The 17,209-nt window shown below is 40.4% G+C and overlaps 1 protein-coding gene across 1 annotated transcript in view; it reads left to right on the top strand.

The window, feature by feature from the left end:
* The window catches only part of AAMDC (adipogenesis associated Mth938 domain containing), a 36,261-nt gene extending 22,206 nt beyond the window's left edge, over positions 1-14,055 (top strand). Inside the window, exons 3-4 of the mRNA XM_001493187.6 lie at positions 11,978-12,073; positions 13,881-14,055. Coding sequence (XP_001493237.1) covers positions 11,978-12,073; positions 13,881-14,021 — 237 coding nt within the window. The 3' untranslated portion in view covers positions 14,022-14,055. The remainder of the gene's footprint in view (positions 1-11,977; positions 12,074-13,880) is intronic.
* The last annotated feature ends 3,154 nt before the right edge of the window (positions 14,056-17,209 follow it).

The following is a 17,209-nucleotide window of genomic DNA, read 5'->3' as shown; positions in this document are numbered from 1 at the left end:
TATCTTGAAGTCTGCTTTGTCTGATATGACTGTGGCAACACCTGCTTTCTTTTGCTTGCCATTCTTTTGGAGTATTCTCTTCCATCCCTTCACTCTGAGCCTGTGCTTCTTTACAGCTGAGATGTGTTTCCTGGCGGCAGCATATTGTTGGGTCTTGTTTTTTATTCCAACACACCACTCCTTTTTTTTTTTTTTTTGTGGAAGATTAGCCCTGAGGTAACATCTGCCACCAATCTTCCTCTTTTTTGCTGAGGAAGACTGGCCCTGAGCTAACATCCATGCCCATCTTCCTCTAATTTATATGTGGGATGCCTACCACAGCGTGGCTTGACAAGCCGTGTGTAGGTCTGCACCCAGGATCCAAACTGGCAAAGCCCAGGCCACTGAAGCGGAATGTGCTAACTTAACCACTGCACCACCAGGCCAGCTCCCACTCTGTGTCTTTTGATTGGAGAATTCCATCTATTTACATATAGAGTGATTATAGAGTGATTATTGATATATGAGGGCTTAATATTGCCATTTTATCTCATTTTCTGGCTGTTCTATATTTCCCTTGTTTCTCTTCCCTTGTATTTCTTTTTTTTTTTTTTATGACAAAGATTAGCCATGAGCTAACATCTGTTTCCAATCTTGCTCTTTTCTTTTGCTTGAGGAGGATTAACCCTGGACTAACATCTATGCCAGTGTTCCTCCACTTTATATGTGGGTCACTGCCACAGCACAACTGACGAGTGTTGTAGGTCCATACCAGCGATCCAAATCTGTGAACCTGGGCTGCAGAAGTGGAGTGTGCAGAACTTAACCACTATGCCACAGGGCCAGCCCCTTCCCTTGTATTTCTGACTGCCATTTCAGTTTGGTGGTTTTCTCACTATTTATGATTTCTGTCTCTGTTCCAAAGTTTTGTTTAGTGGTTACCATGAGGTTTTTATAAAAGATCTCGTAAATGAGTCCATTTTCTGATAGCCTCTTATCTCCATTAGCCTAAGTAGGTTCCATCCTTTTCCTCTTCCCTAAGTTATTATTGTCACAAATTATTCCTTTTTGTGTTGAGTTTGTGATTAAAATGAAGTGTTCATAGTTATTTTTGATGCTTTCCTTCCCTTTATTTTTTATGTTATGATTGTTTGCTAACCTTTCTGATAGACAACTGCACATTTCTGATTTTGTCTGTCTGTTTATCTCCTTGCTCATGGCTTTGTAGACCTTTGCCTTTTTGTATCAGGTATGAGGGCCTTCTTGATCATTTCTTATATGGGAGGTCTAGTGGTGCTGAACTCCCTCAACTTTTGTTTATCTCAGAGAGTTTTTATTTCTCCATCATATCTGAAGGATAATTTCACTGGATAGAGTATTCTTGGCTGGAAATTTTTGGCTTTCAGTATTTTGAATATATCATTCCGATCTCTCCTAGCCTGTAAAGTTTCTGCTGTGGAATCTGCTGAAAGCCTGATAGGGGTTCCTTTGTAGATTATTCTCGTCTGCCTTGCTGCCCTTAATATTTTTTCCTTGTCATTGACTTTTCCCAGTTTTACTACTATATGCCTTAGGAAAGTCTTTTTGCATTGATGTAATTAGGAGTTCTGTTAGCTTCATATATTTGTAAGTCCAGTTTCTTCCACAGGTTTGGGAAGTTCTCAGCTATTATTTCTTTGAACAGCTCTCTGCTCCTTTCTGCCTCATTTTTCCTTCTGGAATACCTATAATCCTTATGTTGCATGTCATAATTGAGTCTGATATTTCTCAAACAATTTCTTCATTTTTATCTCTAAATTACTAGTTTTGTCCTCCATAATGTCAGCTGTATTTTTTAAGGTTTCTAGATTGGTTTTTATTTCATTCATTGTGTTCTTCATCTCCAGAATTTCTGTTTGGTTTTTTTAAGAGATTCAGTCTCTTTTTTGAAGAATTCCTTCTTCTCATTAATTTTATTCCTGCGTTCATTAAGCTCTCTTTCTGAGTTTTCTTGTAACTCATTGAATTTCTTTATGACAACTATTTTGAATTCTCTATCATTTAGATTGTAAACTTCTGTGCCTTCAGGATTGGTTTATGGATACTTGCCATTTTACTTCTGATCTGGAGTGTTAATGTATTTCCTCATGCTGGTTGATTGGGTGGATCTTTCCCTGTGCATAGTGCTAGTATCACGTCACAGATTCCACTTGCCACCAATCTGGGGGGGTGGGGGGGGCGCGGGGCCAGAGCTGTGTTTTCTGAACCTGCCTTGTCTGCTGGCAGTTTTACTGATAGTGCTTGTCGTTGTTTGCCTGCTGCGTGCAGCTGCTTGGTGGGTCACATGCACATGTTCAGGTGCTCTGGTGCAGATCCACTGCCTTGGCTGGGGACCAGCCAAACTGGTACGCTAGTTGTGGAGGGCACATTTTTCAGTGTGCATGGGCCCTCTCTGCACTCATAGGCAGTTCTCCTGGTCTGCTGTACTTGGTAGGGGTGCCCACCCAGTGGCTGAGCTGAGCCACTTGGTGCAAAGCATTCCTGTGGGCCAGGCTACCACTCTGAAAGCAAAATCATTTGTGCAGGCCTCCCTGTACCCCCGCCTCCTCTTTCAGTCACGCACTGGCTGCTACCTGAGGACCTGCAACCTAGCATCACTGGTGCTGTAGAGGTGGAGGGGATCCACTCACCTCCTTCTACTGCTTCCTGGGGATCCAGTACCCCCACCATCAGACGTATGGCTGCATGGATCTCTCAGACATCCTATAGTACTTTGTAGGGAATCTTCTGTTGATTAATGAATGTCATTTGTTTGTATCTTAGCGGGGGGAGAGACTAAGGGAACAGCTCACTCTGCCATGATACTAACATCAGTCCTCTGAAATTGACATTCTTGTAGGTCAATATTTTTTAGATAAAAAGTTGAATATCAGCAGTTTCATGTAGATCATCCTAATATCATAACAGTCTAAGATTAATTTTTATCTTTATCTCAGAACACTTTCCTCTCATCACTTCCCTTCAATCTTACATGTTATCATTATATAATAATTTAGTTCCTTCAAAAGTAGATATTTTCTTACTATATTTTTTAGTTTATTAAGATATTTTGTTTTTTAATTATCATAGTCAATGTTTCTTTATATTTACCCACATGTATACCAGTTTCCTTGCTTAGCATTCCTTCTTGCAATTTAGATCTCTTGGCATCAATTTCTTTTTCTTTTCTTTTTTTTTGAGGAAGATTGGCCCTGAGCTAACTACTGCCAATTCTCCTCTTTTTGCTGAGGAGGACTGGCCCTGAGCTAACATCTATGCCCATCTTCCTCTACTTTATATGTGGGACGCCTACCACAGCATGGCGTGCCAAGCGGTGCCATGTCTGCGCCTGGGATCCAAACTGGTGAACCCCCGTCTGCCAAAGCAAAACGTGCACACGTAACCGCTACGCCACCAGGCCAACCCCAATTTCTTTTTTTTTAAATCACTATCCTTTACAAGTTCCTTTAGTTGAGGATCTGTTGGTGAGCTGTCTGAGTTTTTGTTTGTCTGAAAAGGTCCTCATTTATTAATTCTAATTTTTCTTGGCATTCTAGGTTGGCAGTACATTTTCCAGTACTCTATCTGTGGGAATCCTGAATGGTCTGCCCTTTTCCTTTTTGACATTTGTCCTGCCAAAGATTTCCATTTGCTTTTTCTTGGCATCCTTTATTACTCTCAATCTCCAACCAGTTTTAGTTAACTTCTTGACTGGGGGCTTCCCATTCCAGGCTGCTGGTGTACATTTGAACCCCAAACTGATGGCCAGGGAGGTTTGTGCTTATCAATTCTTAGGGGAGACTTTTTTCCCCACCTTGAGCCCAGGCTGTGCCAGACAGATTTCCTTGTCTTTTCCCTTTTCTCTTGGGGTTTTTTTTTTGGTGAATCCTTTCACTAAAGATGTGTTTAAGAAGGGTACTTTGCATAATCTGGATTTACCTTTCCAATTTACCAGTCTTGTCTCCTAGTCTCAGAGTATCTCATAAAAGACTATGAGAATGGCAAATGCCCTAGCATTATTTCAGTATCAGTTCACCCTTCTGATTTTCAACTCTCTCTTCACTTTTGGCTTCTAGGAATTTCTCTTTCCTTTTTGCAAGCTCAGCTGTGCATTTCAAGGGATGTTTATTTTTATCCAGCATTTGTGGGCATTTTGTTTAAGGAAACTTTTCAGGTTTTATGGTCTAACACATTGTTTTGCATAGTAAACAATCATACCTACATAATCAGGCCCCACATTAAAAGGGAGCCAAACACACACCTGGGATCTCTCTAAACGACACACACACACACACACACCTACACCTACACACACCTCCCCCCCAATCATTTGAGAGTGGCAGATGTATTTCAGCATTTCTCTCCCAAAAACATGAACATTCTCCTACATAGCTACAATAACATTATCACAAATAAGGATATTATCATTGATATAATATACAGTCTATCTTCAAATTTCCCCAAAGTCCCGAAAATGACCTCGATAACTGTTGTTGGTTTTGTGGTTTTACTTTTATGTATAATACAGGCAATAGGTACAAAGTGGAACACAATTCTCTGAGAGTTGTCCCATTGACCAGACTAGCAGTTCTTGTGCTCAAGACAGCACTACCTCAGGAAAGACGGATGAACTTGTACTAACCCTCTCTGCTTTTGTGTGTGTTTGCTTTTGCTTTTGTTCTTGTTCACCTCCTAAACCTGGTTGACATGGAAAGCCTGTGTTGAACCTCTCCCCGTTTATTTAAAAAATTTTGAAAAACTTCAAAACTATGTAACAAATTGGGGAAAAAATAATAGAAAAAACACGTGCATACCATCAACCCAGATTCACCTAGTTAACATCAACCTAGTTAACATTCTGCCACATTTGCTTTGTTGGTCTCTCTGTGGCATGCGCGCTCTCTCTCTCTCTCTCTCTCTCAATTATTTTTGCTGAATCATTTGAAATTAAGTTGCAGACATCATGACACTTGAACCCTAAACACTAAAGCATGTTTCTACTGAAACAAAGGCATTCTGCCTTGTATAATCACAATATAGCCCTTAAGAAACTCAACGTTGATATATTAAATAACATCAACTCCATAGTCAAATTACAACAATTGTTCCAGTCAATAATACCTTTTATAGCTGGCTTTCCCTTCCAATCCAAGAAACAATCAAGGGTCACATATTGCATTTTGTTGTTGTTTCTTTAGTCTCTTAATCTAAAACCCATTTTTTTCTATGACAAATGGTTATGAAATGTCCAGGTCGGTTGTTTTGTACAATATATCTACAATTTAGATTTATCTGATTTTTCTATCATGATTAGATTCAAGTTAATCATTTTTGGCAAGAATGCTTCACAGATGATTATGTTTTCAGTGCATTCTTATCAGGAGGTACATAAAGTCAGTTTGCTCAGTTACTGATGAAGTTAAGTTTGATCACTTGGTTAAGTTGGTATCCACCACATTTCTCCATTATGAAGAACATTTTCCCATTTGTAATCAATAAGTAATTTTCAGAGTAATAATTTGAAACTTTGTCAATGTCTTATTCCCTAGCAATATTTTCATCCAATGGTTTTAGCATTAACCATTGATCCTTGCCTGAATTTATAGTGGTTGCAAATTGGTGACTTTTCTAATTCTGTCATTCCTTCTACATTCATTAGCTGGATTCTTCTGTAAAGAAGAGCTTTCCTTCTGCCACTCCCCCTATGTTTATTATCACTATGGGCTCATGTTTTCTTTTTTTATTTCATATGTGCTACGTTCTGAATGTTTCTGTCCTCCCCAAAATTCGTATGTTGAAATCCTAACACCCAAGGATGACAATAATAAGAAGTGAGGCTTTGGGGAGGTGCTTAAGTTATGAGGGTGGAGCCTTCACGAATGGGATTAATGCCATAGAAAAGAGGCTGCAGAGAGATCCCTGCCACCATGCGAGGGCACAGTTAGAAGGCACCGGCTGTGAACTAGGAAGAGGGCCCTCACCAAAACTGGACTATGTTGACTGCCACCTTGATCTTGAACTTCCAGCCTCTAGAAGTGTGAGAAATAAATTTCTGTTGTTTATAAGCCACCCAGTTTGTGGTATTTTGTTATAGCAGCACAAACAGAATAAGATAATGTTTTAATCCATTACCATTATTAATATTTTCAAGGTTTAAATTATCCCAGATTTAGCCAGTGTCCTTGTGACATGCTCCCATCAGTTTTTGACCACTGCCTTGCTTTCTGGCCTAGCAAGATGTATTTTCCCTGGATTCAGTCATCTCTTCAAGGAGCGCTGGTTCCTTTTAGTGGGGAATAGTATCTAGAAACCAAGAGTTGGGTGTTAGGTGTGCTCATTGCCACTGGGATGTCACTGCATCTAAGCCCTTTCAATATACAGAGCCAGAAGATGTATGTGTACATGTGTGTGTGCAATGAGTTCATAATGATACTTCTAATTTAATCCAGCACCACCAGATTTTTTCCCCTGTGTTGCTCCACAATCTTCTAGAGCATTTCAGTGGCAGAGTTCTAACTTGAAGGGCAAAGAGAAGAAAAGCTCACACCCAATATTTTAAGCGCCAAACCTAGAAATGGCATCATTTCTTCTGCTCATTTTTGATTGAAAATTTACTGGTGACAGCATAGACACATGGCCATGCCTAACTGCAAAGGAGAACAGAAAATGGAGTCTCTAGCTGGGCAGCCATATGCCCCAGAAAAAGGGCAGAATAGATTTTGAAAGAACTAGTAGTCTGCCACTATGAGATGTAAGGGTAAGTCTGCTAATGGACTTTTGGAAAAGATTTCCACTCTTCTAATCTAATGAAGAAGCACATTACTACATCACATATCTGTTTTTTATAATTTGATAATTTTGTTTAAAATCTGCTTCTTCCTTTGTAAGCCTATATGTTTTATTTTATGCATTCAAAACTTTATTCTGAAAAGGGGGCCATAGGCTTCTCCAGATTGCCAGAGCAGCCACTGGCACAAAAAACAGGCCTCTGGGCTGGTAGAGGCAGAAAATCATTTAAGAAACTTTTATGTTAATTCAGGCAAGCGAGTGTGACTCAGACAGTGTCCACAGGGGACGGATTCCAGAGCTCCTTTAATCTGCACTCACAGAATCTGCTTTTATCAGCAACACAGCCAGATAAAGCATTGCTACTAACCATTTATGCTCACTTTACTTCAGCAGAAAGAAATGTTTTCTTGAAAGTGTAATTTAGGAGTGTCTTCTTTTCAAATTTAATATAAAATAAGGGGAAATGTCCAAGCCATATAGGATGCCACCCTGTTGTTTAGCTGGCATAATGGGTATTAGCTGGACAGTTTTCCACAATTAATAGCTTTCCCCCAAGAAAAAACAATAAGCTTTTACAACCTCACATCGTGTGGTGGAAGCCTCTTAAAGAAGAGGAACAGAATCAGACACTCACTAAAGGAAGAGGGCCTTAGTGATTTTCCCCGAGGGACTGGAAGAAGCAGAGGAGTAGTTGGTGGCAGGTTGAGGACGCCTCAATAACAGGCCGATGCTCCAATCACAGGCCTCTGTACAGGCCTGTGAGTAATCACCCGCCAACGCCTGGATCCAGAGGCTGCTGCAGTTATCTTTCATTGCTCTGTATGTGACACCCTGGGCCTGCAGTGTAGCATGCGGCAGCCAAATTCGTCACTTGAGTTCCATCGATCCGGCAACTCTGATGGGCTGCGGCTGTCTCCAGTCTCTGAATCTCCAAAGATTATGGTTTTGCACTCCCTTAAGATCTTTCACTTGATTTTGAACTGTCGCTTGTTTCCTTATGCTAGAATGTGAGCTCTTAGAGTCTGGGGATCACAATGCTCCTCAAAGTGGGTGCTATGCTTTGTTAAATGAAAGAATCATTCAATAATTCAGGTAAATGCATTTACTTAAGTAAGGAAAGTGAAGTTCTTCAACTCTGATCTGGAATTCTATTAAATATTTACCTTGGTCATATACCCAGGAAAAAATGTTAGATTCTTCTTATCATCGCTGTTCAGCTCAGGATGCTTCTCAGATTGATCACAGAGCTATGGAACTGAAAGGGGCATCTAATCCAATCCTCTTACATTCTTTAAGAACCAATTATTGTAATCAAGTAAAAAAAAACCTCCTTTTTGTTTTGCCTTTTATAAATTTATGAACCTAAATTAACTTTATAGAAAAAGAATCGAATCTCTCCCAATCTCTTCTGATCTTTGTGGAGAATAGGAAAAGCAGGAGGCAGAGATACTGTTCGGAGACACCTGGGCACCAGCTCTGCATCCTCTCCCAGAATGAGGATGCACCCTTGCTGCTGATCAGTTTGGTTCACTCTGACATGCAGGTGTTCTAACTTAGAACACTCTTTGATATTCCCTAAAACATAAGAGCATACAGTCTTAGTATAAATTCCTTAGGAAGGTGCTGATGAGGTAAGTCTCAATAGAAAGCGTCTTGGTGAGAGACTGGCTTCGTTAGCAGCTCTGGAATGCTCACTGACTGAGTGAAGAATGTCAGCAGCAGTTGCACAGCCCACAGGAAAACAAGAGACATGCACAAAGTCAGCAGAGAAATGCTGCTTCTGCTCCTGCTTTGTGTAGCCACCTGGCTTCTGCTAAGTTTTGTTTCCTTGGCTAAATAATCGGGAAGCAGTGAGTATGTATGTGTGCTGGATGTGGCCTCTTCCTGCTAATCTGTAACCTGCCTATATTACTACACTTTAAAAACTTTTATTTTTAAATAATTTCAGACTTATGGAAAAATTACAAGAATAGTACGAAGAATTCTCATTTTTACCCAGATCCAAATGTTAACATTTTATCATATTTATTATCTTCTCCATTGAAAGGTATTATTTTCTCTGAACTGTTGTGGATATTATACCCCTTTACTCCTAAATACCTGTGTGTATTTCCCAAAAGCAATGACATTCTCTTACATAATCACAATACAATGATCAAAATCAGGAAGTTAACACTGATACAATGCTATTATCTAATATACAGACTTTATTAATATATTGTCAATTGATCCTATACATGTCACATCTACTTGTCATATTAATGGGATCATAGAGTATGCAGGCTTTTGAGACTTGGTTTTTTCACTTGGTGTAATATAGTTTAGATTCATCCATGTTGTCATGTGTATCAATAATTTGTTCCTTTTTTATTACTGAGCAGTATTTCATTGTTTGGATTATAACACAATCTGTTTATCTCTTCCTCAGTTCAGGAACATTTGGGTTGTTTCCAGCTTGGAACTACTACAAATAAAGCTGCCGCGAACATTCATGCACATGTTTTTGTGTGAATGTGAGTTTTCATTTCTCTAGGATAAATACCCAGGAGTGTGAGTGCCGAGTCACATCATAAGTCTATGTTTAACTTCATGAGAAAATGCCAAACTGTTTTCCAGGGTGGCTCTACATTTTACATTTCCACTAGCTGTGTACAAGGGATCCAATTTCTCTGTATCCTCACCAGCATTTGGTATCTCATTGTAGTTTTAATAGGAATTTCCCTAGTGACTTATAATATTGAGTATCTTTTCATGTCCTTCATAGCCATCCATATAGCTTCTTTTTTAAAGTGTCTGTTCAAATACTTGACCCATTTTAAAAAATTAGATTGTTTGTTTTCTTGTTGTGTTTTGAGAGTTCTTTATATATTCTGGATACAAGTCCTCTGTCACATATGTGATGTGGAAATATTTTCTCCCAATCTATAGATTTTCTTTTCATCTTCTTAACATTGGTGACAGAGAGCATGCTATGATTGAAGAAATGATAGAAGGCCAGTGTGCCCAGACTACAGAACATGAAGAAAGTGGTATGCAGTAGGACTGGAGAGGCAGCCAGGAACTTACAGACCATGTTGAGGAGCTTGGCATTTATTCTAAGGGCAGTGAGAAGCCATTGAAAGCTATTAAGCAGAGGGGAGACACAAATGTCTCTGTGTTTTTCTTGTTTTTGTTTTTGTTTTGAGGAAGATTAGCCCTGAGCTAACATCTGCTGCCAATCCTCCTACTTTTGCTGAGAAAGACTGGCCCTGAGCTAACATCCGTGCCCATCTTCCTCTGCTTTATATGTCGGACGCCTACCACAGCATGGCTTGCCAAGCAGTGCCATGTCCGCACTCGGGATGTGAACTGGCGAACCCCGGGCTGCTGAGGCAGAACGTGCGCACTTAACCACTGCGCCACCAGGCCGGCTCTATCTGTGTTTTTAAAAAGGTCCCTCTGGCTACATCTTGAAGAATGGGTAACTGGAAGGGGCTAAAGTGGTTTTATGGAGACCAGTTAGAAAGTTACTGCAATGGTCTAAACAAGAAGTGATGGAAGCTTAAACCAGCGTAGTGGCAGTGGAGTTGGAATGGACGTGTCCAAGAGATAATAAGGAAGTGAATATCTAGCTAATACGCATTGCATCCAATATGTGAAGGAAAATGTTTAATATTTCAACAGTATATCTGTGTTTAGTTGTAGGTTTTTCTCAGATGTTCTTCATCTAAGGAAGGTTCCCTTCTAGTTTCGTTTGCTGGGAGGTTTTTGTTAAATCGTAAATACATGATGAACTTTGTTAAATGCTTTTTCTGCGTCAGTTGAGATGATTACGTGCTTTTTCTTCTTTACTCTGTGGTGAACTACATTGATTTTTGAATGTTGAACCAACCTTGGATTTGCTAATCAAGTTTTACTGAGGATTTTCATTAAATTTAAGAGAGCTCACCAGTGGAGTCCTATGTGCTATTTTCAGCAGGTCTTCCCTACACCGTCTCTAACTATGATTACAAGGTGCCCTTCCACTGCTTCTACTCGTACTTCAAGACCCCGTTAAAACAGCACGTCTTCCATGGACAATTTGTCACTCCTATTCACTCCCTCCCTCTTCTGAGACCCTCAACTCTATTTTGTCTCATCCTTCTCTAACTATTTCCACATGATCACTGACCTTACCTGACTAAAACTCCTCCAAAGGCTGTTTGGTTCATCTCAGTGTTTCTAGCGCTTAGCATGGGGCCCAGTGTGGAGTATGTGCTCAGTAAATGCGTGGACTGAATGAAAGGATAGAGACAGACAAATCAGGGGAGGAAGGCTTTGTCTCTCTGAGCTTCAGTGCTGACAGTGTCATCCTTGCACAGATACATAATAGGTGAGGCCTAGCAGTTGGGCTGGTGCTTACCGAATTCGAACTTCCGTGTCCCCTTTGCTGAAGTGAAAGCAGTTTAGAAGCCACTATCCTTTCTTGTTGCATTAATCTTTGTTAAACACCTTACCTTAAATACCCTTGGGAGAATCTGAGAGACTGATAGGTAGGTTTTAAAGCATCAATAGAAGTTTTCTTGGAGCTAATTGGGAAAAAGGCTCAGAAAAAGGAATAGTGCAGAGATTCTTAGGAAGTCTTTCCACAGTCCAAATTTTGGCATAGTGTGCAAGTGCTTTTTTTCTCCCACCTCACCTCCTTCCACTCCCTCACCTGTCACTTACACTCCAGTCATACTGAACTACCTATACTTCCCTAGGTTTTTCTTTCCTCTGAGCCCTTGTACACGGTATTCCCTGTACTTTGAATGCTTTGTTCCCCTGATTTCCTTTCATCTGGCTAATTCCTGTTTGTCTTTTAGATCTCACTTTAAATGACACCTCCTCTAGGCTGCCTTCCCTGACTGCCTGCTCCAACCCCCCAGGTCTGAATTAGGAGCTCTTTCTCCATGTTCTCCCAACAGCCTGAACTTACTTCCTTTTAGCACTTGTAAAACTACCGAAATTTCTCTTGTCTTCTATATTTTTCACTAGACTTAGAGCTCCTTAAGGGCAGCACTTGTACTTTTTGTTATTCCCAGGGCCCAGAACGATGCTTGGCACAGACTAAACCTCAGTAAACATTTCTTCAATGAATGAATGGGTGAATGAATGAATCCCACAAGAATACCAATTTTAAAGAAAGATTAAAAAAGCAGGTGGCTGGTATACTTTTTCTTCCCACACCCAGCATTCTCCTGGTGTGCAGCCTGCAGATGTGGAGGAAGTTGTCCAGAAGGGTGTGCAGACCCTTGTGATTGGCCGAGGGATGAGTGAGGCCTTGAAGGTAGGTATTGGTGAGCACAGCATTCCTAAGGACAGTTGGTGACCTCTTGGACCTTTACCTTAGAGAGATGTCCTTCTTGGGAGTTCATCTCTATATATCATCCTCATTTTGCTGATGAGCCAGTGGATGGCCCAGGATAAAATAATGGCTGCGTACTACTCTGCCTCATCAGGGTTGGACTCTCCAGTTTCCACTTAACCCTAGGCCTGTATTATTTCAACTATTTCTCAGAACTTCCTCATTCCTGGAATTTCTCAAGCAATATTTGGTTCTTTAGATTTTTATAGTACTTTATATTTTGATTGTACATTTTTATAGTACTTTTTCTTTTCTTGGACACATTCAAGTTATGGGGGGTTTTTTTCCCTTTCAGAAAAAAAAGTTATTTTACGTACAGAAATAATACATGCTTTTTGTAAAACAGTCAATGCAGAAAGGTAGAAGAAAAAAGGTGAAAGATACCCCTCCCCAATCTCCATGCTGGATATATGCTGCTCCAATTCTCTCTCCATGCATCTGCAAATAGATACACACTTACACATATACAGTATACTCTTAGAACTGTTTTTACATAAATAGGATCACACTACACATGCTGTCCTGTCACTTTTATATACTTCCATTATTACACTGTGGACAGCCTTTCACATAAGTGTATAGAGATCTACCTCATCCTTTCTTTTATATAAATGTCCTAAAATCCAGTTCCCTATTGATGGAGTCCTTTATTTATATTTTTTAGTTTAACCTAAAATAATTCCTATCTATAAAACTATTGTTATAAAATTGTTCAAACATATAGAAAAGTAATATAGGGCATTGAAAGAAATATTTCAGAGCTCTTTCTGAGGAGGCAGAGTCTAATTAAAATCTATTTAAAATAATATGCAGGACAAGCAAGGCAGAGTTAAGAAAATATCCAGTAGTAGCTGCCACTATGACAATCTTTTATATAAATTCATTTACAAATATTTATTAAGCACCTTCTGTGAGTCGGACGCTATTCTAGGCCATGGGAACAACAAGATAAGACACACAAGCTTCATGGTCCTCATGGATAATAAAAAAGCAGATGATTTCAGATCGTAATTAATACTGTGAAGAACATGGTGACTTATGAGAGGCTGCTCTAAGTGGGGTGGTCAAGAAAGGCCTTTCTAATAAGATATTTAAGCTGCAGTATACAGACATTAGTTAACTTCATCTCACACCAACCCTGTGAAGTAACTATTATTATCCTCATTTTACAGGGGAGGAGGTTGGGGTTGAGAGACTTTAAATCGTTGGCCTACCGTCTCTTGGTGGGTACATGGCAAAGTTAGAATGTAGACTTAGGTTGACTGACTCAAATATTTAACATTTACATAGTCTGGTCAGGGCTCTGTAGCATGCTAGACATTTTACTTACTTTAGCTAAATTAGTTCTCATACCAATTCTGTGAGCTAGGTATTATTATTGCTATTTACAGACATGGAAACAAAGGTTCAGAGAATTTAGCTAACTTACCCAAGGTCACACTGCTGGTAAGGACTTAAATCCAAGGCTGTCTGATTCCAAAATCCACGCTCTTTCCATTTCCATTTCACTTGAGCTTTATGCATACATATCATGATACTTCTGTCAACTTCTTAGAAGCCTCTTTGACTCCTTGGGTCTCACTGCCAAGGTTTGGACTGGTGACATTCTGGGTGATTGAGGAGTGAAAGTTGTCACTGTCCACTTCTGTAGAGTACACTTGCCTCATGGCAGTAAGGAAATCTTAGGGGGCCTTTTCCCTGACTTACTCATCTTTTTCCTTCTTCCTAGGTGCCTCCATCAACTGTGGAGTACCTCAAGAAACAAGGCATTGATGTGCGAGTCCTCCAGACAGAGCAGGCAGTGAAGGAGTATAACGCCTTGGTTGCCCAAGGTGTCAGAGTGGGAGGGGTCTTCCATTCCACCTGCTGATGGAGCCTTAAGAGAATAAATCACTAAGCAGCCATGCCTGTGACTATTACTCTTACCGCTCTCCACACCAGCCTCCCAAGGGTTTTTGAACAGCTGCTCATGCCAGGTCCTGTGCTAGGTTTTGGGATGCATGGATGACTAAGATCCCTGTCCTGGGGAGAGAGGGGACTGGAAATCAGGAGAGGAGGCAGATGTTTACCAAAGCTTAATAATGTGGTAAATGTTAGGCCAGAAGTATTACAAAATAAGGCAAAAACAAAGAAAGCCTTCTGCTTTGAAGACCAAAGAAAAAATCTCAGTGCATTAAAATCACATTGCAATTCACGCTTTGGATTGTTTAGCCATCAATTCAACCAATATTTATCAAATACCTTATATGTCAGGCACTGCTATATGCTCCAGAGAAAAAGCAATAAGTCTTGTCCTCATGAAACTTATATTCTAGTAGGGAAAATAAACAAGTAAACGAATAAATATATAATGTAAGTAGACTCTTATGAAGAAAAGCAGGTTGAAGACAGAGTGCTAGGGGCTATTTCAGATAAGTGGTCAGGGTTCTAGGCAGGCTGTTCTGCTAACTAACTAAACCTGTGCCCCACCAGACAGGTCTCTGGGCTTCAGATTCCCTCACTATAGAAAGATGGGGCTGGACTAGATGCCCTTTAATGATCCCTACTGGCATGAATCGTCTTTGTTCTGTTAAATATCAGCTGGCCTTTGTGAAGCCTTAGAATAGACTGATAGAACTATAATAATTTATCAGCATAACCTTAGTTTTCATTTTCTCCTTCTCTTTAAAGAGTTATGAGTATGGGCTTTGGTGTCAAATAGCCTTGATTTTGAACTGTGGCTTTCTGCCACTCACTGGTTGGGCACTTATATAATCTCTCAGAGTTTCACTGTTCTCCTCTGTCACATAGGAATAACATTAGCACCTGGAGTTATTGCAGGTATTAAAGGGAGTAATTCATAGCAAGTCTTAGCACCACACCTGGCATGTAGTAAGGACTCAATAAATTGAAGCCACTGTTGTGATTATCTTTCTATTAATGGGGCTGCTGTCTAAAGCCTGTTAGTTTCATTTTATGGTTCTTAATACAGCAGCTTGCTATTTCATAGATTCATAGAATGTTGAAGCCCAAAGGAACTATCTACTCTCATTTATTCAGTAATTCTCTTTCATGCCTATTTACTGAGTCTCTTACTACATTTTTTTTTTTAAGATTTTATTTTTCCTTTTTCTCCCCAAAGCCCCCCGGTACATAGTCGTGTATTTTTAGTTGTGGGTCCTTATAGTTGTGGCATGTGGGATGCCACCTCAGCGTGGCTTGATGAGCAGTGCCATGTCCACGCCCAGGATCCGAACCAGCGAAACCCTGGGCTACCAAAGCGGAGCATGCAAACTTAACCACTCAGCCACGGAGCCAGCCCCCACTACTTTTCTTATGACCAGTTATTGCTGGACCCTGGGGGTACAAGAATGAATAAGTTATAGTTCCTACCTCAGGAGTTATGTGGGAGAGACAGACAATAATGATACAGTGTGTTAACATTATAATAGTTACAAAGTCCAGTGGTGGCACAAAGGATGGACTAACTTACCCTACCAGGATGGAAGGAAAATTAGGGAAGACATCACTAAGGACATAACACAAGCTGAGTCTTAAAAGAACGAGTTGTACATTTATTCACCAAACAGTTGGCAACTCTTTAACTAGATTTATTTACTAGGTATGGTTTTTGTCATGGCTATAACTAAGCAAAATTGCTCTACTCCCGCCCTTGTTGAAGCAGCAGCCCCAGAAAGCTGATTTTTGCTGCACATGATCCTATCACCTGGTTTGCTCAGTTGGGCATCTGATCTAATGGGAGCCAAACCATAGGCTGAGCAGCAAATTTTGTTTCTTTAGCTTTTTGCTAAGGAAAACATCTGTTGCCAATCTTCCTCTTTTTGTATCTGAGCCACCACCACAGCATGGCCACTGACAGATGAGTGGTGTAAGCCCACACCTGGAAACCGAATCCAGGCTGCTGAAGTGGAGTGCGTGAACTTAAGCATTAGGCTACTGAGGCAGGCCCCTGAGCATCAATCTAAGATGTGGCTTGGCAAGAAAAGATGAGCTAAGACCATCAGAATGGAAAGTGAAGAGATTTTTCCAAGTTCACCCAGCAAGTAAGTGGCAGAGCCAGGATTAGAACCCAATGCTGTGTCTTGATTTCTTTCTACCATACACATCCTTAGGAGGCCCATGGGAGTGAGATCCTCACAGACCTGACACCCAGCCTAGAGGTCTGGGAAGGTCCTGCCCAGTGCCCTTTCTGCAACCAGTCATTTGTCAGATGAAGGATCTTTCTAGATCTCAGTTCCCTCGGCACATAAAGCCAGGCACCTACATAGCTAGGAGGGATGTTTAATAAATTCAGACTATTTCTCTTGATGCAATCATTTGTAATTTTTTTTTTTTTGGTCAAACGTAAGGTGAGGCAGCTCCAGTGGGTGTTGAATTAGGTGTGGGTATAATCAGTGTTCCCAAGTGAGTTGTCTCCACATTAAAGAGAACTTAGTACAAACTTCCTAAAGAAGTATCTGGCAGTGAGGTTACTACACTTTGTATAGAACCTGCTAATAAATAGCCCTACTTTTGAATCTGTTCTATATGGTCAATGCTAGAAATGTGCAGAACCTGGAGAGAAGCTCTCTTTCCCACATGACACTCTACTTAGTCCCATGTCTGGATCATTAAGCCCTTTGATTCGATTTGTAGGTTGAACAACCCTCTGCCCACACTTAATTTCTTCCAGCTTGAGTGGTTCCTACAAGTCTGCCAAGTGTGTACCTTTCTTCCCCTTAATTGTGTTTTCTGATGTCAATCATGTCAAAGCCAAATATAAAGTCCTTTCAGAAACTTCAGTCTCAGGGCTGGCTCTGGCAGACATGCCACGGTACTGCTAAGTTTGCTCTGGATCCATATATTCATTCATTCCTTCGTTGCCTGGTATGTGCCAGGAGCTGTGCTGGGGACACAAGAACACAGACATTCTTACTGTCCAGGTACTCACCAATTCGTTGGAAGAAATAGACATGTAAACATACAGCAAGGATGCAGAAGTTGCAAACTGTCACAAATCCACCCAGAGAGGTGCTTTGTTTGTCTCAGTAATTTTAACATTTACTTAGTTACCAAAAG

Source organism: Equus caballus, chromosome 7, assembly GCF_041296265.1.
Source record: "Equus caballus isolate H_3958 breed thoroughbred chromosome 7, TB-T2T, whole genome shotgun sequence".
Classification (NCBI taxonomy): Eukaryota; Metazoa; Chordata; class Mammalia; order Perissodactyla; family Equidae; genus Equus; species Equus caballus.
The sequence above is the reverse complement of the archived record's forward strand: the minus strand, read 5'-3'. Positions and strand labels throughout refer to the sequence as shown.